Below are 11,408 nucleotides of genomic sequence, written 5' to 3'. Positions count from 1 at the left end.
ACAGCAGTTTGTCTAAACCAGGCTGGTGCTAAGCATCTCATCTAAGACCTTCAACATCTCTATATGTTACTATTGTGGCACTACTACATTTTAAACCCTAAATATAGTAAGTGTGTTCTTCTGGAATCAATATGTTCAGAACTGTCACACCCAGACCACAACACTGAAATCTGGCAGATCGTTGCCAATCTGTTTTCTCTCTCCAAGGAAGGAAACAGCTGCACAGTTGCTTTGGAAACACTATGAAGGAGATAAAGGTGAAATAAAATACATTAGCAGATTGACTGAGGTAAAGTAGGACTTAGTGTTTTGTATTTTAGTTTTAACTGGTCAAAACAGTTAAATCTGTTATTATGACCATTGAACTGGATGATAATCTTTGGGGATAGATAAAAAACAAGAGAAATTTAATTAGAGAAAAACAAATATTTAGGAGAAAAAAGTAAGGGAGCAATAAAACTTCAGAGAGGAAAAAGTTCCTGCCCATCCAGACAGTCTCACTCCTCAAACATCACCAGACACTGCTGCTTGACCCCCACTCCCCATGCACACAACTGGTCACCTTCTTAGGAGGAAATCCTTATGCCAGACAGTCCTACAAGAATGTTGGTGCTTTAATTTCAAATTGTACTATAGGAGCACAAACAGTTGGAAAAACCCTCAAGTTTATCATTAAGGATTTGAATTACATAACACTTTCAGTAGTCCCCAACTCTGCAAATTTAACACTTTTATTTTTCACTTTTAGCTCTTTCTATCTTTAATCTGAAAGATTATCTGTTGTGCAAAGTATTGTTTATTTAAGTATAACCCCTGAGTCTTCACTACAGAAAGCAGCTAGATTAAATTAGCTCCCCGCTCACCCACTGTACTAGAGAGCCAGTGCAATAATATTTTAGAATTTCTAAAATTTTAATGAATAAATTCTGTATTCATTCTTATTCTTCCTTCCTTCCTCTCTCCTGACTGTCCTCCTTTCTCCCTCTTTTTAGCTGATACTGTTTTCAGTTCCTAGACTGCTCTTCCATGTTCTGGGAACAAGTCCATTTAAATCTGTGTACCAAATTTGTTATGCTTTAAATGATCTCTTGGACAATTCTTACAGATTCTATGTATAACCAATTATACATTTTTGTGCCAATTTTTCCTCTTGATAGCTTTCCTCAGATGAAAGACTGAAAGCTCAGCTTTTCTTATAACACATGCACATACACACAATTTTACAGACATTAAAAAAAAAAAACAAAAACAGCCAACAAGCAAATATCTAAATCTGTGCTGTCCAATATGGTAAGTTACTAGCCAAAAGTGCTTGTTAAATTAAAATTAAATAAAATTTAAAACTTAATAATGCTAGCCACATTTCAAAAGCTCAATAACCACATATGGGTAGTGGCTATCATTAAACAGTGCACAACAACAGTGCCATCACTGTGGAAAGTTCTATTGGATAGCATTATTTTAAAATATCCACGGAATTCGAAAATAACACTGGAAAGCTGAAATACATGATTCACTGATTCTTTTTTCCTTTCATGTTTGCATGCCTTTATTTAACCAAATGAAAAATCTATAGCCAGGTCTTTCATTCAATGTCAGTATCAGATACAGTCCAAAAGATGGAGAAACAAAGTATCATGAAGATGAAAAACAAACAACTCTCAGGTTTATATGTGTTCAGGAATTGTTTAGAATAAATATCAAGGCCAAAAGTTAGGACTTTCAATGCTGACTTCATGGGGTTGATTTTCTAAGGCCTATCTTATCACAGTACACACAAGTAAAAGTAAGACCGTTCAATTTAAGGCATTCTCTGCCCTCCTAATTTTACAATAGTTTAATGGTTCCATCACCTGATGGAAAGAGAACCACCTGCACTCATTATTACCACATTCACTCAGCGAAGTCCAAAATAGTGTTATAGACTCTCTCGAGGTCATATCTAAATCTGTCATATCTATGAAACACCTAAAATATACTGTAAAACCCAAAGCAAATATTATAACCGCTTTGATATTTATAACCTACAGCTGATAGAGCCTTTTCTTAAGAGCAATTCCTTACTTTTAAGTTAGAGGATGATGAACTATAGGGTATCATTTCATATTTTACCTGTGATGAGATGACCTTGACTTCTCTTTTAGAGAGGAAATGTGAAATGCAGTGTGTAAATGCAGATGAAACAAACAAGCTACACTGCTAATCAGTTGCACCTTTTCAGAGATTAAAAACCCACACCTGGGGGAAACAACAACTAGAATTTAAGGCAATTCTTAGGAAACAGTGTAATAACAAAAATAAATGAAAAGTTCAAATCCTCATTATCTGGTAAATGAACTGTGCCTTCTTGAAGATAAACCAAAATATAGTTTCCTTACAATAGGAACGACTAAGCTTTGCCTTTATATTCATGAACACATTTAAAATTATAGACTTTAATATGATTATCGTCTATTCCTAAATGTGTGGAAAGGAAGGCTTAAGTGGGAAAAATCTAAAAAGCCTGTTAATAAAATTACAAACATCTAAAGAAAAATGGATTCCTGGAGTAAATAAAGCATAAAATTCTGTGATGTTTATACTTGGTTCTTTGATAACATGAAAAAAGTTTTTCTTTTTTCAAAATTAAATGTTGTCAAGAGTTAGACATACATACACACAATGGAATACTGTGCAGTAATTAAAAATAAAGCTTCTAGACTTCCGGGTTCTAGTCTGACATATAAGGAGAATGGAAGTCGTCACTCCCAGTCACATAACAAGAAAACATGAACATCAACAACTCTTCTTAGATCTAGCAGAGAATTGAAAGCATAGGACAAATAACTACCCTGAAAAACAGAGACACGCAGACACAGAAAAGCAAAGCTTACCTGGCACAGAAACTTCTGAGAAATCTCCTCTGAAGCCGACAACAGGTAGCAATACTTAAAGGGTAATTGGCTAATTGCTGGAGACTGAGCATGAATCAGCCTGAGAGATGAAAACTCCTGGAGACCTAAGCCTGGGGTGGAGATGGCATCACTTTTTGTGAGTTTCATCTTTAGGAGCCCCACAGGGATCTTAGGGGGAAGATGACAGAAAAAATCCCATCCTGCTTTCAGAATGGAGAAGGGAAAAGTAACCATTTTATAATCAGCCCAGAGCATTTTGTTCCCCTTAACAAAAGCCTGCTCTCTTAGGAAACTTTTTACCAGAGCCTAACCTGTTGGGGAAAGGGAAAGAGCAGACTCCAGCCCTACCAAAGTCTGAGGTGGGCGAAGGGAATTACCTAACTCCAGCCCTCTCTAGCTTTCCAGTCTCAAACCCATACTAACATTGTGAAGATTACAGCCCAGGAGCATGGACTCACAGGACACAGAAAGTTCCCCCAACACATCAATAGGGCTCCTGTATAATAACAGAATTACAACAAATCGATTTACCTCAGTTACTTTTACTCAGTATCTCATGTCTGGCTTTCGACATAATAATAATAATAATAATATATACATATGTACTAAAAGGCAAAAAACAAAATTTGAAGAGAGGAAGCAAGTATCACTCAGATTCAGACGTGGCAGGGATGCTGGCGTGAAAGGCGTGACGTGAAGCAGTCGGGGAGAGTGGTGAACCAGAAAGGTGCCGTCCCCGCAGTCAAAGAGCTCACAGTCTGCTGGGGAAGATACCCATCTAAACAAAAGGTCATACAAATACATATATACTGTTGACCCTTGCACAACACAGGTGTGAACTAGGTGGGCCCACTCACACGCAGATTTTTTTCAATAAACATACAGTGGAACTTCTGTATCCCTGGGTTTTGCATCTGCTGATTCAACCAACCACAGGTCGAAAACAATATTTTTGATCTGTGTTTGGAATTCCAGTATATGGAGTGCCGACTACATTTGTTGAAAAAAAATCTGTGTATAAGTGGACCCGTAAAGGGAGTTCAAACCCATGTTATAAGAGTCAACTGTACTTAATAAAACTGAACGGCTACATTTGTGGGAAAGGAGAAGTGGAGAAGCGCAGAGTAGGAAAAATAATAAAACTAATAAAGACTAATGAAGATGATATGAACTGCAGAGTATGACAAACTCAACTCTACAACTGAGGTGCAGAAAAAAAAGAACAAAAGGCATTGGAACAGGAATATTCTGGCAAAGGAACTTCATATTCCAAGGCACTGAGACGAGAAGTCTTGGCTTTTTGAGGAGCCAAACAAAAGACCTGTGTAGCATTTGGAAGAATAAAAGTTAGGAGGGAAGGAGAGAGTGGTTAAAGGTGAAGTTGGTGAAGGAAGCACAGTCCATCCTCAAGATCTCATAGGCTGCTTTGGCGTCCATCCTCGTTACAACAAAAAGAAATGAAAAGCCAATAAAAATAAGTAAAATTTAAAAAATATATGAAGACAGAAGTACTAACATTGATTATATCTAGGTGATTTATTTTTAATGACCTCATAAAAATGTACTTGTTTTAAAAATGCTTTTATAATAAGTAAGTACTACTTTTATAGGTAGAAAATTAGGTTATAGTGAAAACATTTTTCTAAAGTGTTCAAAACTGTATTTTGTAGGTTCAAGAAACAAATAGAATTATACTTTAGGAGATATTGACTTTAAGTCATGAGTATAACATATTGTAAATATGTCTGAAAGAACTAATATTTCCCTTTAAAAGATGTAGCAGATTCATTTAATGTTTATCTCTTTAAAGCACTTACTACTTTTATATTCGTTATTAAAAAACATTCTTTTATTATTCTAATGAGAAAAAAACATAAAACTGAGACAGTGAAATGAAAAACCACTGTCTAACAAGATTACTTGGTAAAATTGAGACCAAGTACACATAAAAGAGCTATCATTTTTCCACTGAATAAATATGAAAGGTGTAAAAAACAGAGGAATGAAGAATAATCATTGACCAGCCCATAAGTGAACTGAAATGAATATGGTTTATTCCTAACTGTGACAGAATTAGGCCTGAAGTATTACATTGGCTCTTCTTTATCTCCTCATGCATATATTGTCCTTTCATAAGAGCAAATGCCTATTATGATATGTTTAAATTTCACAAGAGATAGAGGCACATAAAAGTTAGGTCTGAAATAGCACTTTAAAATTAATGCTGCTAATTTATCCAGGTATGTCTATGATGGATTCACTCTGTTATGATGCAATGCTAAGTAGGCCAAAAGGCATCATTAAAAGGGTTAAACAGAATAAAACTCTTCAATGTCCAAAGGCCTATAGGTCACTTAGGTCATTCCCCACCTTATTAATAAGGCTATGCCTTAGTAGTCAAAACCAATCTTCAAAGATTTCACAAGAAAAAGCCTTCATCTGTGGAAGACCTCACTTACTGAAAGCTGTGAGGAAATATTCCAGGAGAAATCAGCATACATAAAATATCCTTTAATTACCAATTGGAGTAAAACAGACTCAGAGAATAGATTCTATAATCCCTGAGACCAATATTGTCATTATCCAGACCTTAATTAACTAGAGTGTGATGGGTGTGATGGGAATTTACAAGCCAGAAAGGTACCTGAATAGCCACTTGGACTGTCCTTGTCTCCTGTAATCCACCATCTCCACCTATTGGACAATCCGCACACTGGCAAATCTCACTCCCTCTCCACCTGGCCCTATTTAATGTCTCGCCCTTCTCTTTCTTCCTTGCAATCTGAGCATATTCTTATTGCAACCACGTGTCAAAGATTTTTGTTATTATTAATTGGAAAATACTTCAAAAAAATAGCAAGATTACTAAAGTACTAAAGCAGACAAGGAGAAAAGTTGGTGACCTAGAAGTCAAAAGAAGGTCCAGGCCAACTTTGCTCTGGGAAAAGATATAAGGTGCAAAGGAAAAATGGGAAACATGATGTGTGCAGCTGCAAAACAAAGATGACTTCAGGATCTACAGGGTGACAGGTGACACATATGTTTCCACTTGGTTCACTTGGAAGGAACCGTTAAAAAGTTTCCTACCCCACAATAAACAAAATTTTCCTGTAGACTATGAAATGTGAAACTTACCCTTCCTCTAAGAATTTTATAATGTTTTAATAGATGGAAAGATTCTGAAAGTTAATTTTGTATACTTCCAGTAGAGAATCTGCCTAAAAACCAAAGGAAAAGATTAGAAAGGTAAAACAATAACCTCAAAGGTATCCTACTAGACATGATGTAATACGAATAGTCCAGGTGATCCTCCCCTTTCCTCCACATAAAATCACTGAATATACAGTTCTAAAAATATTATTATTTGGGTGTTCTTCCTTGTCCCACAACAGCAATAAAATTGCTAACATATTTTAAAAATGTAGTCCAAGTAAGCACTGATGTTCCAGATATTCACATTTACTATAAATTTTAAGAGGAAGCAAGATGGCGTAGAAAGCCAGAGGAAAGTTCTAAAAAGACATTAATAAATTCTACCAAAAATTTGAAGAAAAATTAATACTAATTCTTCATAAATATTTTCAAAATAGAGAACAAGAGGAAACAGTGTCTAGCTCATTCTATCAGTTGTATTTATCAGAAACCAAAACCAGAGACATCACTCACAAAAAACTATAGACCAATATCTCTTATGAATAAGGAGGCAAAAATTCTCAAAAATACCAGCAAACCAAATCTAGCAATATATAAAAAGAATTACCCAACATGACCAAGTGAAGTTTATCCCAGGAACATAAGATTGATTTAACATCTGAAAATCAATTAATGTAAAATATATCACTTTGATGGAATAAAAGACAAAATCACCTGATAATTTCAATAAACACAGAGAAAGTATTTGACAGAATCCAACACCCTTTCATGATAGAAACACTCAATAAATTAAGAATGTAAAGGAACTTTCTCAATCTGAAAAAGGCCGTCTATGAAAAACCCACAGATAACATCATGCTTAATGGTAAAAGACTGGATACTTTCTCTCTAACATCAGGAACAAGACAAGGACATCCACTCTCACCATTCTATTCAACATTGTTCTAGATGTTCTAGCACCGTAATAGTCAAAAAACTAAATAAAAAATAAAAAATAAAAGACATTCACACTGGAAAAGAAGAAGTGAACTATCTCTATTCACAGATGACATGGTCTTGCGTATAGAAAATCCTAAAACATCCACTACAAATATTAGAACTAATAAATTCAAGAAGATGTCAGGATTCAAGATCAATATACACAAATCAATTGCATACTTGTAATGAACAATCTGAAAATAAACTTTAGAAAAATAATTCCTTTTAAAGTAGCATCAAAGACTGAACCTAGATGAAATAGTAAATCTGAACAGACCGATTACTAGTAAGGAGATTAAATCAGTAATCAAAAACCTCCCAACAAACAAAAGTCCAGGGTCAGACAGCTTCACTAGTGAATTAATACCAATCCTCTCAAACTCTTCCAAAAAAGAGAAGAGGAGGGAACTCTTTCAAACTCATTTTATGAGGCCAGCATTACCCTGATACCAAAACCAGACAAGGACACAGCAAGAAAAGAAAATTACAGACCAATATCCCTGATGAACATAATCCTTGATAATCCTCAACAAAATATTAGCAAACTGAATTCGACAACACATTGAAAGACCCATACATGATCAAGTGGGATTTATTCCAGGGATGCAAGAGGGTTCCCTATCCATAAATCAGTCAATGTGATACATCGCAATAACAAAATGAAAAATAAAAATCATATCATCATCTTAATAAATGCAATAAAATAATTTGACAAAATTCAACATTCGTTTATGATGAAAACTCTCGACAAAGCAGGTATAGAAGGAATGTATCTCAACACTATAAAGGCTAAATATGACAGCCCTCAGCTAACATCATACTCAATGGTGAAAAGCTGAAAACTTTCCTTCTATGATCAGGAATAAGACAAGGATGCTCACTCCTGCCACTTTTATTCAATACAGTTTTGGAAGTCCTAGCCAGAGCAATTAGGTAAAAAAGAGAAATAAAAGACATACAAATTGAAAAGGAAGAAGTAAAACTGTCAGAATTTGCTGATGACATGATATTTTATATAGGAATCCCTAAAGACTCTATCAAAAAACTATTAGAATACAAAACTATTAGGATGCAAAATTAATACACAAACATTTGTTGTATGTCTATACACTAATAATGAACTATTAGAAATTTAAAAAAAAATCCTATTTACAATTTCATCAAAAAGAATAAAATACCTAGGTATAAATTTAACCAAGTAGGTGAAAAACCTGTACATTAAAAACTATAAGACACTAATAAAAAAAATGAAGAAGATAGAAATTAATAGGAAGATATTCCATGCTCAAGAACTAGAAGAATCAGTATAGTTAAAATGGCCATACTACCCAAAGAAATTTACAGATTGCAGCTTTATTTACAATAGCCAAGACATAGAAACAACCTAAGTGTCCAATGATGGATGAATGGACAAAGAAATTGTGGCATACATATATATACACACACACACATATGTACACACACACACACACACAAAATTAAATTTATTCAGCCACAAAACAGAATGAAATCTTTCCATTCATGAAAACATAAATGGACCTCAAGGGCACTATGCTGAGTCAAATGAGTCAGGGAAAGACAAATATTGTATAAACTCTCATATATTAAACCTAAAAACAAACAAACAAACAAAATAACCTAAAAAAACTCACCAAACTCACAGATACGGAGAACGAGAACATATCAGTGGTTGTCAGAGGCAAGATTTTAGGGTGGGGCAGGGAGAAATGGGTGAATGGGGTAAAAAAAAATGATAAACCTTATACTACTCATTGGCCAATTTACTGAGTAGCAATATAATAAGTCGCTATAAAATAAATTATTTGCATAAAATCAAATGAGTAAAATAAAATTTAAGATTATCTCAAAATATTAAAAGAAAATAGTACAGAGTAGAATAAAATATTTAGGAATGAATTTTTAAAAAAGTGTAAAAATATACACTGAAAAATACGAAACAATTTTAAAAGAAATTAAGGAAGATTTAAATAAATGGAAAGACATCATGTCCATAGAGAAGAAGTCTGAATCTTGTTAAGATAGCAAACATTTCCCAAATCAATCTACAGATTCAATGCAATCCCTATCAGAATCCCAGCTGGTTTCTTTGAAGACACCGATGAACTGATCCTCAAATTCATATGGTATGCAAGGGACTCAAAATAGTCAAAACAATCTTGAAATAGAGGAACAGCCATAAAACTCCTACAAGAAAACATAGGCAATAAATTCTTTGACATTGCTCTTAGTAATATTTTTTGGATATGTTTTCTCATCAAAGGAAACAAAATTAAAAATAAACAAATGGGACTACATCAAACTAAAAAGTTTTTGCCCAGAGAAGGAAACCACCAAAAAAATGAAATGACAACTTACTGAATGGAAGATATTATCCAATGATACATGTGATAAGGGTTAATATCCAAAATCTATAAAGAACTCTATTAACAACAAAAACACAAACAATTCAATTAAAAAATGGACAGATCTGAATTGACATTTCTCCCGAGGACATGCAGATGGCCAATAGATGTAGAAAAAGATGCTCATCACTAATCATCAGAGAAATGCAAATTAAAACCACAAAGAGAAATCACCTCACACCTGTCAGCATGGCTATCATCAACAAACCAACAAATAAGTGTTGGAGAGGATGTGGAGAAAAGGAAATCTTTGTGCACTGTTGGTGGGACTGTAAATTGGGTTAGCCACTATAGATAACAGTATGGAGGTTCCTCAAAAAATAAAAAATAAAACTACCATGTGACCCAGCAATTTCACTGCTGAGCATTTATCCAAAGAAATCCAAAACACTAACTCAAAAAGATATATGCACTCATATGTCCAGTGCAATATTATTTACAACAGCCAAGATATGGAAGCAACATAAACATCCATCAATAGATTATTTGATAAAGCAGAAGTGGTGCATATATGCAATGGAATATTATTTAGCCATAAAAAAGAACGAAATCTTATCATTTGTGACAACATGGATGGACCTGGAAGGTATTATGCTAGGTAAAATAAGTCAGAGAGAAAGATATATACCATATGATTTCACGTATATGTGGAATCTAAAAAGCAAAATTAATGAACAAATAAAACAGAAACAAACTCATAGATATGGAGAACAAATTGCTGGTTGCCAAATGGGAAACGTAGGGGGATGAGTGAAAGAAGTGAAGGGATTAAGAAGCATAAATTGGCAGTTACAAAATAGTCATGGGGATGTAAAGTATAGCATAGAAAATATAGTCAACAATATTGCAAGAACAATGTACGGTGCCAGGTGGGTACTATCCTTATCGGAGGAATTACTTTGTAAATTATATAAATGTCTAACCACTATGCTCCACAGCTGAAACTAATATAAAATTGAATGTCAACTGTAATTGAAAAAAAAAAGAAAAAGAGGAATAGCATTGTGGACTCATTTCCCAATTTCAAACTTATTACAAATCAACTGTAATCAAGACAAAGTGGTACTGGAATAAGGACAGTCAGAGATCAATGGGATAGAAATTGAGGGTCTAGAAATAAACCTATATACCTGTGGTCAACTGATTTTCAACAAGGGTGCCAAAAGCATTCGATGGAGGAAAGAACAGTCTTTCAACTAACAGTGCTGAGACAAATGGATAGACATATGTATAAGAATGAATTTGGACTCTCATCTCACACCATATATGAAAATTCTCAAAACTGGATGAAAGATTTAAATGCAAGAACTAATACTATACAACTCTTAGAAGAAAACTTAGGAGTATAACTACAATTTTGGCAATAAATTCTTATATATGACATCAAAAGCATGAGCAACAAAAGAAAAAATACATAAATTGGGCTTTATTAAAAACTCTGTGCTTCAAAGTATTATCATCAAGAAAATGAAAAGACAATCCACACAATGAGGGAAAATATTTGCAAATCATGTATCTGATATCATTGGCTGCTAGGGAAATTCAAATAAAAACCACAATGAGATAATACTTCACAAGAAATTGAAAAAACTAGAACCCTTATACACTCCTGGTGGCAATGTAAAATGGTGTAGACACTTTGGAAAACTGTCTGGAGGCCTTTCAAATAATTAAACATAGAGTTACCACATGATCTAGCAATTCTACTCTTAAGGATATTCCCAAAAGAATTGAAAATACATGTCCACACAAAGACTTGTATTAATAGCAACATTATTCATAATAGCCTAAAGTAGCAAATAACCCAAATTGCCATCAACTGGCAATTGGATAAACAAAATGTAGTGTATCCATACAATGGAATATTACTGGGACATAAAAAAGAATGAAGTACTGACATATGCTATGAGTACTGATACATATGAATTACACCTCAATAAAGCAATTATTTAAAAAAAAA

At 34.0% G+C, this 11,408-nt stretch overlaps 1 protein-coding gene across 4 annotated transcripts in view; it reads right to left on the bottom strand.

Moving 5' to 3' along the window:
• The window catches only part of KCNN2 (potassium calcium-activated channel subfamily N member 2), a 143,157-nt gene that overhangs the window by 64,813 nt on the left and 66,936 nt on the right, over positions 1–11,408 (bottom strand). Inside the window, exon 5 of one of the 4 annotated variants that reach the window (XM_011384552.1) lies at positions 5,932–5,951. The exons of the other annotated variants lie outside the window; for them this stretch is intronic. Within the exon in view, the coding sequence (XP_011382854.1) occupies positions 5,932–5,951 (20 nt within the window). The remainder of the gene's footprint in view (positions 1–5,931; positions 5,952–11,408) is intronic. 4 annotated transcript variants of the gene reach the window in all.

Source organism: Pteropus vampyrus, unplaced genomic scaffold (assembly GCF_000151845.1).
Source record: "Pteropus vampyrus isolate Shadow unplaced genomic scaffold, Pvam_2.0 Scaffold590, whole genome shotgun sequence".
NCBI classification, from domain to species: Eukaryota; Metazoa; Chordata; class Mammalia; order Chiroptera; family Pteropodidae; genus Pteropus; species Pteropus vampyrus.
This window is presented reverse-complemented; position numbering and strand designations above follow the sequence as displayed.